We start from the raw sequence: 16,998 nt of genomic DNA on the forward strand, positions 1-16,998 counted from the left end.
TTTGTTTTTTTTTTCCTAACATGAATGCATATGTAATAAAACAAAGTGCCTCCAATTAGAAGCTAGATGGCACCGAGAGTTCACAAACAAGGAAAAACAAAACGAAACATATTAAAACTACAAAGGAGTCAAACCATAACATAGAAATAGGATCAACACTTCATGTCTCCCAAGAAATCTGCTTATGCGAGAATCTAAATTTGTTCCACCCGAACAAATTGATCTTGATTTCTTCCAATACGACCTCCTTTTAGAGACACTTATTGTTAAAGATCTTTGCATTCGTCCTCTTCCAAACGTACCAAATAGAGGAATATATAATTGTAGTTAAAATCCTCATACCCAAGAGAGAACCTGAATGTGAAGGCACCTCTAGGCTCTAGATGCTGATCAAACGTCCATAACCCGGTCATGTCCCAACCACACCACAAAGAGACATCCCTCCAGACCTCTTTAGCCGAACACAATCAAGAAAAACGTGTACTGAAGATTCAACCTTCAAAAAACAAATGAACCGCAGCCGAGATTCTATTTAATAGTAGTCTTCAAACGAAACAATTTAATTTAATAAGTAACCAACTTTCCCACGTGCATGTACTCACAGACTCAGAACCATATAACTTTGCAACCATAAGTCTTCTCAAAACTTGGTCTGAGAAAATATCTGAACCCTTGCTACACCATCTCCAACTATCAACCTTACCCGAATGAAACGAATATAGGACCGCCTTCTCGTTTAGATGAGCAACTTCCACAAGAACCTCCGCGGATAATCTAGATTTAGACCAGACCCAAACCGTTTCTACCGCGCCCTACCCCTTTGACACCACTCGATCACACACAAGGCAATTTTTGAATCGCTCCTGCTGGTTTGGTTAGTCTGGTTTTTTCGAAATTAGGTTTTGAGATACGATAAATTAAACTAGCTATGCTGGTTAGATCTATTAGAGAATATTATAGAATATATTATTAGAGTTTTAGTATTATCACTAATAATATATTCTACTAAAACTCTAATAATATATTCTATAATATTCTCTAATAAGATCAGCCAAACAATCAAAATGGTTTGGTTTAACTAGTTTGTATTATTACACGTTTAGAAATAATAAAAATGCCTTTTGTATAGTCAGTTTATGTTGTTAGAAGATAGAATGATGGGATTATTCATTTTTTTAACGGCAAATGCTGCATTTTCACTCATTACTCGTTCCTAAACTACACCGAATATTACTCTTTGCTTGGGATTGAACCCAAAACCTCCAACCTAAAAGGCTTGCACCTCTATCATGTGAGTAATTCTGTCGGTTGCAAGAAAACATTAGAGTATTGTAGACTTCTTTGACAATGTAACTTTTGTGTTCCCTGTAAAAGAAAGTTTATCCATGAAGAAACTAAAAGTAACTTTTTCAAAAGGTATCCGTAGTGGTAAGTAGGTTAGTTTAGGAGATTTATCTTACACGACCCTAAAATACATGATAGAGCTCTCACTACAAAACACCTTTACACTTGGTTGATTTGCTTTAACATGTTATAAAGCCATAAAGGTGCTTGAATATATTGCAAAGGAAGATACTGGTGGTTCCAGCCAAGATCAAGCACATTTTAAACTATACATATATTATTGATCGGTGACGGTGGAAACAAAGAAGCATGCATCTTGTCTTTTGGTCTTATCAAGTAAAGTTAGCATTGATTTTGATTGCAATGACCTAAAGAAGCAACCTGAAAATGAAGCTTGCCAAGTCAAGATTATGCAATCAAGTTGGTAATGATTATTTGAACGCTTGTATAATTATTAAATTAATACCATTTATGTTATATTAAATGAAGTGAAAATAAAATGAGTAAACTTGTCGAGGAACATCAGCTGATGGTGCTGTCCATTTACTTATAAAAAATGTTCAATTTGGCTTGTATATTGATTCAAACTGATTAAAAGCAACCATGATGTTAATTTTTAATGAATAGTTGCATTGTATACAACCTCGTCCATCGTGGTCATTCAAAGATTTAGACTACTATTGTGATATTATTTGTTTGTTATTATTAAGTACTAAAAAATGACAAAAATGTTTACGGGTAAACCCAACGTTTTCTCTGACCAATGAAACAAAAAGGCCAGTGAACTAATAGAATTATAAAACCATCTATTCTAATCAAATTAATAATATGCATTGTCACACATCTTTGGTAATTTCTCTATGTTGCACTCTTGTTAACATAAATTTCATCTCGTGACAATCTGCACATTGGGGCTGGCAAAAGACTCGACACAGCAGGCGAACATGCATTGGTCAACCCACTGCAAAATACCACGGTATGTGGGTCAACAGAAATATACTTCTGAATGGATATTACGCTGTCAACGTAAGCATCTCCAGAAGAACATTCAAGTCCATCAACAATCTGTATGACCCAAAAGATCCAAAAGGTTAAAAGCTTAAATCACTAATATATATAATTATCTGTTAACACTAAACATGAATGATAATCATACCAGTGAACAAACACCAGATATATCAATAGCATCCATTGAAACAAGCTCCAAAAGCCTATTTGGTGTGCATACAATAAACTCTGGCTCACAAGCTTTTAAACTATACAGTAAACAAAGTTTTCATTAAGGAATGTTTTAAAGAAGTAATGTCCACACACACACACACACATATACACACATCACTGACCCATGAATTTGATGATCTATAGAGGCACCCGAATGCAGACTAACTGTATGTATTCCAAATGTCTTCAGAGACTTGTACACCGCATGTACCTGCAAATTCTAACTTATGTCTAATGCATCTTTTATTATTATTTTAAAGGGGAAAAGTAACTAACTTACTTGCGCTGCTCTCTCTTGTGATGGTACAATGAACAAAAAATACGGGCCAGTGAAAGATTCACCGTCTAGTTCCTTACTTGTGATAGTATCAACAGCAGTTGATCCAATCCAGGCAATTTGCTTAGTGGTAGCACATCCACTTGTCTCCAATACATGCATGCCACGTGTATAGCATCTCCAATACTCAAAGCCCCATGAGTCAAAGAACAAAGGTTTCCCTCTTTCAAATGCTTCATTGTCACGCATTGTATCTTGTACCATTTTCAAACATGAAATTAAGAATTTTGACGGGCAACCTTCGTCATCTAGTGTTGACTCTTTCTCGATCCTTGACTTCTTTTGACCCATTGATATATAGTCCTTGTTAGCCTTTCTCTTATTTTGTGAAGCATCGGTACCGTTTTCTGTCAAATTATCATCTCCTTTTGATGGCAAAATTTCCTTGGTATTCTTGGATTCAAGATTCATATTTTTGTTATTAAATGAATCATCTTGAGTTGGGAGGCTAAAATACATTCCCTGCATCATCACACCATATTGATACAATATTCATAAAACAATCAAACCTCATGAAAACAACAGGATTAACATATCAGTAAATTAAATTTGCATAAAAGATAAACTTTTAGATCATACCAGTAGAGCAACAATTACAATCTAACAAATAACCAGAGGTGAAAACGAGACGAGTTGCCCGCGAGCTACTCGAAGAGGTCGAAACTGGCCGAGCCCAAGCCTCAAATAAAGCTCATTTAGACTTTAGTTATCAAGCCCAAGCTCGAGCCTTGTGTTTTTTTAAAGTTTTGCTTCTTTTGGACTTCTTTTGTTTCTTTGAGCCTAAGCTCGTTTAAGTACCACACGAGCTCGTTCCGAGCTTAGGCTCATTTAAGGTTTTTTTTTTTCAAAACATATAAAAATAACTTAAAACGTATATAAATTATTTAATAAATGATAAATGAGTCCAGTCTAAGCCTGAGCTTGAAAAACGACTCATGAGCTGAGCTCGAGTTCTCGTAAGTCAAAACGAGCTGAGCATGAACCGAGCTTGGCTCGTTTAAGGTACTACGTGAGCTTGAGCCAATCTTAGGCTCTTAAAGTTTTTTTTTTCAAAACGTACATAAATTATTAATTAATAAATAATAAACAAATTGAACCAAAGCTGAGCCCGAGTCTGAAACCCTATTCACGAGCCTAGCCGGAGCTTTAAAAAAGACCTCAAAACGGGGCTCGGTCTCATTACACCCGTATATTTTCAACTATTCAAATAACAGTTTATTGTTAAAAGTAATGCATATTTGTTTATGTATGTATTATCTATAACAATAACATCCACATCGGCACAAAACAATACAAAACTCCTCACATGATACTAAATTTCTCAATAACAAAAACAACATCAACCAATCACAACAATCTCATAAAACACAACCGATTATACCTGACACATTCTGCGTTTGGCGGATTGCCTGGGCTTCTTTTGTGCAATAACAGCGGCTATGCGATTGTTAGCCGTCGATGAATCGTTCCTGATCGACTTGTTTTTCTTTCTAATGATCGACGTATCTTCTCCTTTAGCCATTGTTGTTGTTGTTAAGATCTCGAACAACAAAAGGAGGTTATGAGTTGAGACTAGCAGTTTAGTTTAGTTTAGTTTAGTTTAGTTGCCGGAAGGTGCTTTGTACTTGTGGGTGGTTGAATTGAGGGTATGGTTGGTATAAATAGTTAAACCCAAGGGTGGTTTTGGTATTACGTGGGGGATGTATGTAAAGGTTTGGAATAATGGGCTTTTATGTCTCGGTTGGTGTTTCTTGGTTTGCACGCCAATGTTAAATAAGATTTTTTTTTGAACGACCAACTAAGTAACGTCGGGTACTTTGTACGCGGCCCCTATTGGCTAAAGGTAGCCCGAGCTGGCCACTAGTCCGGACGGACGAAGCCCCTAACGGTCCACCTATCGAGGGATTCACCAGATAAAACCCGACCCCCACGCCCGCCAAATGGCACGACAGCGAGGAGCCGGTAAAACTGGGTGAGATCAGGACTCGAACCATGGCAAGTCATGGTCATCCCTCATATCTCTCATATAAATTGGTGGTAGTGAGGTTTGAACCCCCTACCTATCACTAGTAAAGTGAGTGCTCTACCATTGAGCCACAACCAATTTTTACGTTAAATAAGATACTTATTCAAGGTGTGTTGTTTAATATGTATTTGATTTTATTTTTTTATTTTAGTTATCATTGATAAAGTTGAAATATAATTTATGGCGAGTTTCCTTTTCCTTCATGAGGATGGTATCTAGCTATCTAGATTTAGATTGTGAGTGGTGGGACGGACTAATATATGAGCTTAATATATGAGCTTTATGTTGAGGACGTGTTAATTTTATACTTGATGAATGAAGATTATCGGGTGAATCTATGACATGTCAGCGATCTAAATGACCATTAAAGATAAATATACTGTTTTAATGAAGATTACTAGTATAATTTTTTTTAATGAAAATACAAAACATATAGTTCATAAAATATTAAAAGCAAATGTAGTATAAGAGAATCATTAGAAGTTTGAATAGAATAGAATTAGAAGGTGTTACATTAAAAAAAACTAGTCATAGCAAAATTTTGATAGATGTATTTCCATATGAACAGAAAATAATAGTTACAATTTCGAAACTAAACCACACAATCTCAACCTAAAGCTCGAGAGGTTGAGAGTTTAGGGAGTTGTGACTAGAATGAAAGATTTGTTGTGAATCAAATATTCAAATGTAAAAGAATTGAGGACCCTTAAATATGAAGTCTATTTTCAACTTATTTTTTATGCAGTCAAGTCTATTATTCATATAACAATAGCCTCTATATTCGTGTGGCATATGAGGCATACGAGATGATAAAATTATATTTAAAACATATTAATAAATATAATCTACAATGCAACTACAATATAACCATAACAATAACTATATTGTAAATAATTCATGTGTTAGTTACGAGTACAAATAGTAAACCACGATTTTATTACCATAACAATGTAGAAATATAAAATATTTAAAAATAGATCATAATTTTAGTCGGATTAATAAAATTATAATAGGATTAGGTTAACGCTGCTAAAAAAATTTCTATAGGTTAACTAGCTTTTAGCCCGCGTGTTACGCGGGTTAATTTTAGTTTTTCTTTAAAATATTGTGAATATGTATTTTTTATGTACGATGTGTTTATGTGTTAAAATTAAAGCTTAAATGAATATATAAAGTATGTTATGTTTTTTAGTTGGAGTTAAAGTTTACTTTGTTTGTTTTATTTGCTTACGTTTATATGGATTTGTAACTCACATTTGTGGATAAATAGATTGTTTTTGTACAATTCGTTTGTCAATTCCATTTGTAAATAACTTTGTTTATTGATTTTGAATACGATTTTGTCTTTCTTGTTAATTTCAGCTTTTTTGGTTGTTAATGAAATTCTATCTGTATACTCAATCATTCAAATCTTCCTTTGATTCATTGTAGTCGTTTTCGTTTCAGTTTTAATAGCCCTAAAGGTTTATGGATTTCTTGATGGAATTTGCATTGTATGAGACAATTTTAACAAATGAGCTTCAGATTGTACATGATCACAGAAAATCATAAGACTGAATGCAATAAATAACAAAAATTGAAAATGCCCATTAAACATTAATAAGTTAGGATGTTAGAGTTTAGAAAGCTTATAGCCCACGTATTACGCCATATTTGAAATTTTATTAACAACGGTAAAGAAATTACCAGAAGGCACCATGTTCGATGTATCTGACATAGGGAATATTTAGATTTTATTTTTTATATTATTTTATTTTAATTTAATTTATTATAAGAAAGTGTGTTGTATTCATCTAGAAATTGTGTAGTTAGTCCTATTTTGATCCATTTATGTTAGTGAACGGTTGTTTATGTTCGTTCATTATATTCGTTTATGTTCATTTTTAACAAAATATTGAATGTTTCATCTACTTAATGTTTTATATTTGTTCGTTTATGTCCATTTTGGGTATGTTAATTTATATTTGTCTGTGTTCGTTTACCATATCATATAGACCAAATATTCATGAACCAAGGACAGGCCGACCATGTTGTCTTTAAGGAATCTAGACACTCCTATTTTCATCACAATCAAATCACTTTCCAAGTTTATGCAAATACTTGGTTCATGCATATCCACACTTCAAGTGGAAAAGGCAAATGAGCAAAATGATTGAAGATGATTATCATCTCCATGATAATGAATCACTAATATAAATAGGTAATATACGCATAAAGAATGCTTATACAACTATTAAATGTTTGATTAATGTTTAATATACGCCTGAAGAATGATCATACAGACCATTTGTTGTTTCTCAGAAACTATCTTGACTTTTTAAAATATCTATTTCTTTACACTATTAGCCGTTGTAGTGGCTGCTTTTCTGATGGGAGATCCAGTTACTTTCACATTCTTCAATGTTTGACTTTGACTTTGGATTTAACTTTGACTGTGTTGCTACAAACTCGATCATCTGTTGAACATCTGAATGATAAAATTGAGAATCCATAAGAAAGTCGATTACATGCAACATGGCAAGACCTAAGGTGTGCACAAAACAAAAATTACTAAACCGTGTCTGAAATAACCAACGCAACCTAACCCTATAAAAACCCAACAATTTGGTTGTCTTTTAAAAATGATTTTTGGTTCGGTAGCCTGAATTACCAAACTTGGACAAAAATACCGAATTTAAGTAATTTGTAAGAAACTAATAAATGATGTGGCCCAAAAATTTTACGCTCAGATGTGTAATAATTAATCAGGGGTGTGCAATGCCCGGTGGTGTGCTAAAACCGAACCAAAAACCAAAATTTCCAATTTCTAAGTTATCAAAAACTATTCGTTCTCAGTTTCTTTTCTGTTTAAGTTTGGTTATACTTCTTCAAATTCAAAATAAAAAATGAATCCATAAACTCGGCTCAGTTCAGTTTTCTCGGTTACGCGGGTTTATTTAGATTTTTTTATTTTTTTTTACTATTATTAAAATTCATGACATTACGAGTAGTAAATTTTGTTTAGATTTATTTTTCGTCTTTGTTTTTTATGTAGATTGTTTTCAATAAATGTTTGTACAAAGATGGGTTGTTATGTATATTTTATTCAATCACTATTTGTATAAAAATTAGCTACGATTATAGTTGGGTTTATAATTTGTAATGACCAATGAGATGGGGTGAGTTTATAGTTGGTTGGAGTTTAATTATTGTTGGCGATCTTTTAATAGGCTTGGATGTAGTTATAGTAGGATTTATAATTTGTTGGAGACCTTTATCTATATATTTTTTGTTGGCTGTATGTTGAGTGGTGTTATGTGATGTTGGTAGTTTATGAAGGTTTTGAGTAAGTGGTTTAATATTTATTTCATTTTTACACAGATTTTGTTACTTTTTTATGGTTATTCATATTAATGTTATTTTATTTAGATTGATGAAAATTTAAAGTTATTTTGAAAGTTCATTTACTTACATAGATATTTGTTTATTACATAGATATTTGTTTATTACGTGTAGTAAATGTAAAACCAAAAACTGTCAGTTTGGTTTTATGTTTTTATCAAAAACCGAATTTCCAGATCGGCTTCGGTTTTGCATGTACTGAAATCCAAAAAACCAAAATTTCAGTTTTTGGTTCGGTTGAAGCCCAAAACTAACCCATACACACCCCAGGTTTGCTCCAATCCTCGGACCCGAATTTCATCATCTCGAGTCCCGATTCAAAATATTTTACTTTACCTTGTTTTAACAACTTTGATTTATTTTCCTTTTAGTATAAATAAAAAGCCTAAATCTTTTATCCAAGTTTAGGAAGTTGATTTGATTATCATCCACACAATTCATGGCCAAATCTTTTTAGCCTAATTGAGTATAGACAAATAACCTATAATTCATAATATATAATTGTGAATTAAAATTCAAATATTGAAATCAATAAATCTTACCTTAATTTTCTTGTTCTTCCCTATCAAGGGAGTAAAGCAACAAAAAATCGGCATAATTTATTGAAAGATATAATCAGATAATCATTCACATCTTTCTCCATGTTCCTAGAAACCCTAACCTTTACACGGGTCAAGAAACCTTCAGATCCAATGCTTCCTTGTGTCGTCAGAGGATTTCATCAATTTCCATCTACTACTGATTACGACCTGCAAATCATCCACTGATTACATGTTCGTTAGTTTCTGTTATCACCAAATTGATGAGAGTAGTAGTTTTGGCCAGAATTTAGGTCTAGGGTTTTGTTAATTTGGGGTGATAGGGTGGCTGAGAGGGAGGGTTCGTTACCAGAGAGAACAGAGAAAGATCAAGTGTTCTGACCCATTTAAGTGTATCTGGTATCTAGGTTTGGTAAAATCATGACCCGCAAAATTTAAAGCTTAAACGGGTTAAAACCGGGTTAAATCAATGAGAAGTCACCATTTTAAAATCAAGCAAATCTGATGGCTCCAAAAAGGGAGGGAGCGACCACATCGCGACACCTAGAATTTTTTGATTTTCGTTTATATATATTATAGATATAGATTAGGACGATATATGCCATCACTATTAATTCGTTTTAAACGGAATTGAAAATATGTAGAAATTGGGATGCCTGATTTAAATGATCTTTAAGATGTTACATTTAGTTAATACTAAATCACAATGGTTATATATATGTATTTATTACGAATAAAGTTTATATATTCATTGTTATTATTAATACTCTGTTTGACTCTATATATCTATTTATTTTATTTTGTGTTCATATATTCATACTTAACTCTTATGCCTTTATCCATCCCTATCCATTATATCATTCTTGATTTTATGTTAAAGAAAATAAATTGGTTTGGGGGGGGGGGGGGGGGGGGGGTTGGAATATATAGGTTGTGTCTTTGGTTTAGTAGACGAAGCCTAACATGAAAAATAATGTTACATGCATATGCTTGTCAACAAATGTCAAATTTGCTTGTTGATACGAGCATGACTTGTTTAACCCAATATTTATAATTTATTTTAATCTTACTACATATTAGCACTTTAAAATTTAAAAGTACGATATACACAACTGCATAGAAGGATTGCGTTAAAACTATAATACATCATGTGTGTTTCTCTTTTAAAACACATGACATCCAATCGTTAAGTACATGACATGAGAACAACCTTTTAATATACAAAATTACATGTACATTAGTCAACATGCATGCTCGTCAGATTAACCTTGCTATGACATGTTAAGACTTAAGATAAACGTGTTTGTCGGTTCAACTTAGAAATCAATCAAAACCCGGGAAATCATGTTAGGTATAGGCTGTATATATACATACATGCATACATAAAAAGGTAGTATTCTCACAAGACTTGTATCAACTTGATTATCAGACTGTACAACGAGAATAATATAAAAGGAATTATAGTGTTGAGCTGGCAATATGTATGTGACCGTGAAGAAACACTAAGTGACCCCGGCAGATTACGGATAATCTTAGGGCTAAGTAGATGTTTCCCACGAGGGTTAGGTCCGGCAAAGATGGTTATTCTTCTGATGACCTGCAAAACGGACACCGTGAGCTCGTCACTGAGAAGGGGGGGGGGACCTCCTTGTGACCACCCTCCGGCGTGAGAATCAGACTAGATTGCTCTGAATATAAGTGTATATTAAGAGAAATAGCTAGATAAGATAATATCAGATGATATATGATGATATATGATGATACCAGATAATCATACCGTTCCAAGGTGTTGGAGTATTTATAGCCGAAGGTAGGTTTCCAAGCAGGTACAGCCAGCTGTATAATATTCCTTTTCCACCAACTACAGGCTACGCACATGCCACGATGGGAGTTGGTGAGTAGGCAGCGGCTGATAGTGACATGACCGGCTGTGTACTATTCCTTTTTCACCAACCATGGGCTGTGTACGTGCCACGATGGGAGTTGGTGGGTAGGCAGCGGCTGATAGTGACATTTTGTACTAGAGCGTGCTCCTCCTCGTACTGTTGTCGGTGAGCTGTCACCCTGTGATTGGTTCATGGGCTGCTTTGGTCAGATCTTGTCTATTTTGTCCATACCTTGGCATGTATAGTACAAAAGATCTTCCAGAAGCGTACGGATTGGCTCATTTGGGCGGGAGTATTCCCGCCTTGCTCATTCCTTCTTCAGGTGACATTACTGAATTATTAAGAGTTAGTGCCTTGTGCGTGTAGCCTTACTATTAGTGCGGGTAGCCTTCCCTGATGGCTTGTATCCGCAGCTGCGGGAACAGGCGGGGTACTTTACCATTGGGAGGCTTTTCCTGCGGGAACAGCTGGCGTACTGCGCGTAAGGTCTTCTCTCTGAGCATGGTGGGTCCTGCGGAACCAGTTGGTCTTCGCGCAGACGTCCCTCTTCAAGGTGAGTCTTGCGGGTCCAACTGGGCTCTGCTAGGACCTACCTCTTCAAGTCCCCCCAGTCCATTGTTCTTCTCATGAATTGTTAATAAGTGAGGTGAACTTTTGGACTTAAGCTAGGGGTTTTGAAAAGGGTTTAGTTTTAAGGTTTTCCGTGGGGATTCTTCCCGCGGTTTTCCTAATGTCACGTGCAGAAATTCCCGACTTTTCTGCTTGATCTTTGGGTATGATGCGGGTAGGTGTGTAACCTCCTCGCAAGTCAGGAGCGTTGAGTTTCACTTGTGTAGATTCTCAACGAGGTTTTGGTAGTTTTAGACATAGTGATCAATTATGTTAAACAACCAATTCCATCTTGGAGCTTCAAACAATCTAGTTCTCAACGTTCCCGCTATGCGTGGATGTTATTTCCCTTTCCACAAGCATGGCCCAGAAGATCCTTCTTGGTTTTAATTCCCTGCAAGTGCTAAGTATGTGAAGGGTTTCGCCTTGACACTGTACCCGCACTCGTCTTATAGTTTCTTGACTTCCAAGGTATTCTTGGCTTCAATTCCCTGCAGGTGCTAGGTATGTGAAGGGTTTCGCCTTGACACTGTACCCGCACTTGTCTTACGGTTTCTTGGTTACCAAGGTATTCTTGGCTTCAATTCCCTGCAGGTGCTAAGTATGTGAAGGGTTTCGCCTTGACACTGTACCCGCACTTGTCTTACGGTTTCTTGGTTACCAAGGTAAGGGGGTATATTCCCTTTTATTTTTGAATCTTTGTTTCACGCATATTTTAGTTTAACTTAGCAATTTCTTGAGTAGTTTGGATAAGTTAACCTTTCGACGCGTGGTTGTCAATAGGTTAATGTTCAGTTTCCTCTATCATGATTGTGCGGGTAGGACCGTCACTTTCATTTAGTGGGATGACCAAACTTCACCTATAACTGACCTGCGTGAAGGTTTTCCTCATCTTTTTGGAAATTTTCTAAGTGTTTTGAATAAGTTAACCTTTCGACGCGTGGTTGTCAATAGGTTAATGTTCAGTTTCCTCTATCATGATTGTGCGGGTAGGACCGTCACTTTCATTTAGTGGGATGACCAAACTTCACCTATAACTGACCTGCGTGAAGGTTTTCCTCATCTTTTTAGAAATTTTCTAAGTGTTTTGAATAAGTTAACCTTTCGACGCGTGGTTGTCAATAGGTTAATGTTCAGTTTCCTCTATCATGATTGTGCGGGTAGGACCGTCACTTTCATTTAGTGGGATGACCAAACTTCACCTATAACTGACCTGCGTGAAGGTTTTCCTCACCTCTTCCTTAGAAATTTTTACCGTTTTTTGTGTTTATGCGGGTTTTGCCGCCTTCCACACGCAACGACTTCCCCACTTATTTATGCGGTGAATACCGGCATATCAGTGTGGTCAGATCATAAGTAGAAATGTAAGACCATCAGCGTCAACGTGATAAGGAGAATCATTTCCATTAGAAGTGGCTCTAGGCCTTTTCTTTACAAGTTTGGAATTGATCTACATGCAGCCTGTGTAATTGAGCTCCCTTCCATGTTCTTGGGATGGGGGTGTCATCGAGCCTTTCGAGCCGATATGCACCTGGTTCGGAATCTCGTTGTTTACGCAGTATGTAGTCTCCAACATTGAAGCTGCAGTTTCATCCGTGTTTTCCCCAACTGGGGTTCTACACGCATTAGCCTGCTTAGCGTCCATTACGCCACGAGGTGAGTGAGTTTCCCATTTCTGACAAATGCTTCGACGACGTCCTTCAAGGATACGCATTCCTCCGTGGTGTGGCCTTTTGTCCTGTGGAAGTCACAGGATTTGCTTTGATCAGCGTTTAGACGCTGTCGGATTATTGGAGCCTCTGGCCATGGGAGCCTCTCGGTGGCAAATATCTCGGTGACGCTTTTGGTGAGTGGCGTCCATCTGGAGTTCCGGTTCGACGACTGCATGTTATCCTTTCCGCCTAACCGAGGGTGCGAGCCGGATGAGGTGTCAAAGTTTACCCTTGACTGCCAAATACCAAGCTTCCTCTTTTTGTTTTGTCGGGCAGTAAGGACGTTGTTTTCTCTAGTTTTTTGAGTGTAGAGGTTTGTGCTCTAGGGAAGATCTCTACCCAGTTGCTTTTCCGTTTCCGCGAAGCGTTTAGCTGCTGTCATGATGGCATCCCATGTGGATGGCATGCCGTCTTTACCCGTCAATGTGCGGATAAGCTCTGGGTATTCGGCGCCTTGGATGAAAGCTGCGCGAACAAGATCTTCGCTTATGGTGCCCAGACTCAGCTTCTTTGAGTTGAAGCGAGTGATGAAGTCTAGCAAAGATTCATCTTCCTCTCGGATGCAGTTGAGGATCGTCCATTGCTCTTTGGTATACTTTCTTTGTTGACTGAAGTGTTGGCTGAACTTCTGCTGGAAGTCTGCCCAATCGTAGATGTGGTGGACCGGTAGACGGTCAAACCACGTTCTGGCTGCCCCAACAAGCGTCATTTGGAACATGTAACACCACGTGGGTTCCGTCCAGTTGCTAACGGTTGCCCCCGCTATGAATCTGTTCAAATGATCGTCTGGGTCAGATATACCATCATATGTGCCTATGTTGGACATTTGTTTGGCACTTTTCGGGGCAATTGTTTCCGCAATGTCCCTTGCAAATTTGGACGTTCCCGCATTTGCAACAGTTGGTCTGAAGGTTTTAGAGAAGTCACGTGGGTTTCCACCCGCGTTTTTTGGTTTAAAGGTTTCTCCAAAATTTCTTCTGTGGAAATCTGCTTGTTTACGCTTCCCTTTCGCCCTATGGCGCGGGTTTGCGTCCCTGTCAGATTCTTCCCAATCTTCATCATACTCGCACTCATTACTCATGTTGAGCTGTTGTCGAGTGCTTCCGAATTCGTCAGCCTGTTGGAGTGAACGTAAGCGTTCATCCAACTCAGCTTGGAATTCCTTCTGACGTGCTTCCGCCCACGCTTTAACTTGATCAAGTGTTTGGCGGGGGAGCCTCGTCTGTTGTCTCTCCAACTGGGTATCGGTGAATCCCAGTGAAGGATTGTTTACTGCACTTGCCCCGGCTTGGGTAACCGGGGTAGTGTTCGTAAAAATTGTGTACTCGCCGGTGTTCCCCCCAGTAGCTGGGGTTATGGTTACCGGAGTTTCCTGGTCACTCGTTGGCCTTGGAATCGGAGTAACCTTAACCATATTTCCAGAGGTTTTGAAAAAACTGAAAAAGAACTAGTTCTAGCTTTATGCACGGATGGCGCCAATGAAGAAACACTAAGTGACCCCGGCAGATTACGGATAATCTTAGGGCTAAGTAGATGTTTCCCACGAGGGTTAGGTCCGGCAAAGATGGTTATTCTTCTGATGACCTGCAAAACAGACACCGTGAGCTCGTCACTGAGAAGGGGGGGGGGACCTCCTTGTGACCACCATCCGGCGTGAGAATCAGACTAGATTGCTCTGAATATAGGTGTATATTAAGAGAAATAGCTAGATAAGATAATATCAGATGATATATGATGATATATGATGATACCAGATAATCATACCGTTCCAAGGTGTTGGAGTATTTATAGCCGAAGGTAGGTTTCCAAGCAGGTACAGCCAGCTGTATAATATTCCTTTTCCACCAACTACAGGCTACGCACATGCCACGATGGGAGTTGGTGAGTAGGCAGCGGCTGATAGTGACATGGCCGGCTGTGTACTATTCCTTTTTCACCAACCATGGGCTGTGTACGTGCCACGATGGGAGTTGGTGGGTAGGCAGCGGCTGATAGTGACATTTTGTACTAGAGCGTGCTCCTCCTCGTACTGTTGTCGGTGAGCTGTCACCCTGTGATTGGTTCATGGGCTGCTTTGGTCAGATCTTGTCTATTTTGTCCATACCTTGGCAGGTATAGTACAAAAGATCTTCCAGAAGCGTACGGACTGGCTCATTTGGGCGGGAGTATTCCCGCCTTGCTCATTCCTTCTTCAGGTGACATTACTGAATTATTAAGAGTTAGTGCCTTGTGCGTGTAGCCTTACTATTAGTGCGGGTAGCCTTCCCTGATGGCTTGTATCCGCAGCTGCGGGAACAGGCGGGGTACTTTACCATTGGGAGGCTTTTCCTGCGGGAACAGCCGGCGTACTGCGCGTAAGGTCTTCTCTCTGAGCATGGTGGGTCCTGCGGAACCAGTTGGTCTTCGCGCAGACGTCCCTCTTCAAGGTGAGTCTTGCGGGTCCAACTGGGCTCTGCTGGGACCTACCTCTTCAGACCGTATGAATAATTGGCAAGTGTGTAGAGGGGTTACATTAAACTTTTGTTTATTTTCATCCAATTACAAATTAGCACTTTAGCGATTATAAACGTACGATTTACAACGAGAAATACACAAGTGTATGGAGTTACGTTTAAACTACAATGCATGATGCATGTTTCCTCATATTGATCTGACTATGACTATATAACATGCAGGGGTTAGCAAAGATCGGTTCACTTCAGCTTTTACATATAATCGAAACCAATAACCGATAATCAGCTTATGAAAACTCCAACGTAACTAACAACCGAAACTAATTTAGTTATTTCGATTCGTATATCAATTTTCAGTTCATTTTAGTTTGTATTATATTCAAATATTAAATCTCCTAAATTGAACCATTAATTATAGGTGCACGAAAAACCCGAACCCGGAACCGGAAACGAACCCGAACAAAAAACCCGGAACCTGGGGTTTCAATACCCGAACCAGTGTCGAACCTACCCTACCAGTAGGGTACGGAAATGGTATGCATTTCAGTACCAAACCCCACACCCGGAACCAGACCCAATTTGTACCTGGTAATACTTGAAAACCGGTTCCATACCCGAAACCGGGTTTTTTCCATACCTGATCTATACCCGAAATTAGGGCTGTCACTTTTACCCGAAACCCAACCCGAGAAAACACGTACCCGAACCCGAACTAATCCGACCCGAAAACCCGAACCGAAGTAATTCAGGTTGGTTCTCGGGTTTGATTTATAAGTTTCGAGTCAACCCGAATAACCCTAATAAACTTTTATTTTTGAAATTAAATATATTTTTAGGTATAAAAGGTTTAGTCTTAGCCACTAACGTTATCAAAATCTTGTCCTAATAAATTGTTGTCATTACAACTATTATAGATCAATTGTTTATTGTTAATTTATGTTTTCCGTTGATTACTAATAGCAACCGTAATCAAACAACTAAATCACGTCCGATTGAAGACGATTATGATTCGAGTTAGTTTTACTCTTCTTTTGGATTGTTTAATCAAGTTATGTTTGGTTTATCATTTGATTATTTGTTTACGAGCAAAGAATAATATGTTGTTTTAGTTTTAGCATTGTAGTTATAAATTTTTTTTGATTTTTGTTTTGTTTTCTAGGATACTCGAAAACCGATTAACCCAACCCGAAAAAACGCGAACCCAAAAAACCCGTGAGAGATTTGGGTTGGGTTTCGGGTCAAGATTTAAAACTTTGAAACCCGAAGAACACGACCCAAAAAACCGAAACCCGAAAACGAACCCGAAGAACACCCCTACCCAAAATTACTCGAAAAAAACCTGAAAAATACCCCAAAAAAGTGCAGCCTCATAAAAAACTCAATCTATACCCCGAAAAAAACTTGAAAAAACTCCAAAATAAGTTTTCTCAATACCCGGTTCTATACTCGATTTGAACCCAATTCATATGGTATGGCTTTTAGAGACTATA

The 16,998-nt window shown here is 37.6% G+C and overlaps 1 protein-coding gene across 1 annotated transcript; it reads right to left on the reverse strand.

Moving 5' to 3' along the window:
* Positions 1-1,831: 1,831 nt before the first annotated feature.
* On the reverse strand, positions 1,832-3,193 carry LOC143556811 (uncharacterized). Its single transcript, XM_077046050.1, has 4 exons — positions 2,846-3,193; positions 2,688-2,776; positions 2,501-2,600; positions 1,832-2,409 (listed from the first exon to the last, which is right to left on the reverse strand). The coding sequence occupies exons 1-4, from the start codon at positions 3,191-3,193 to the stop codon at positions 2,203-2,205; spliced, it is 744 nt and encodes a 247-aa protein (XP_076902165.1). The 3' UTR covers positions 1,832-2,202.
* Between the last annotated feature and the right edge of the window lie 13,805 nt (positions 3,194-16,998).

The sequence above is a fragment of the Bidens hawaiensis genome, unplaced genomic scaffold (assembly GCF_021521415.1).
Source record: "Bidens hawaiensis isolate Kalapana, Puna unplaced genomic scaffold, B.hawaiensis_p1.1 tig00018745_1, whole genome shotgun sequence".
Lineage (NCBI taxonomy): Eukaryota > Viridiplantae > Streptophyta > Magnoliopsida > Asterales > Asteraceae > Bidens > Bidens hawaiensis.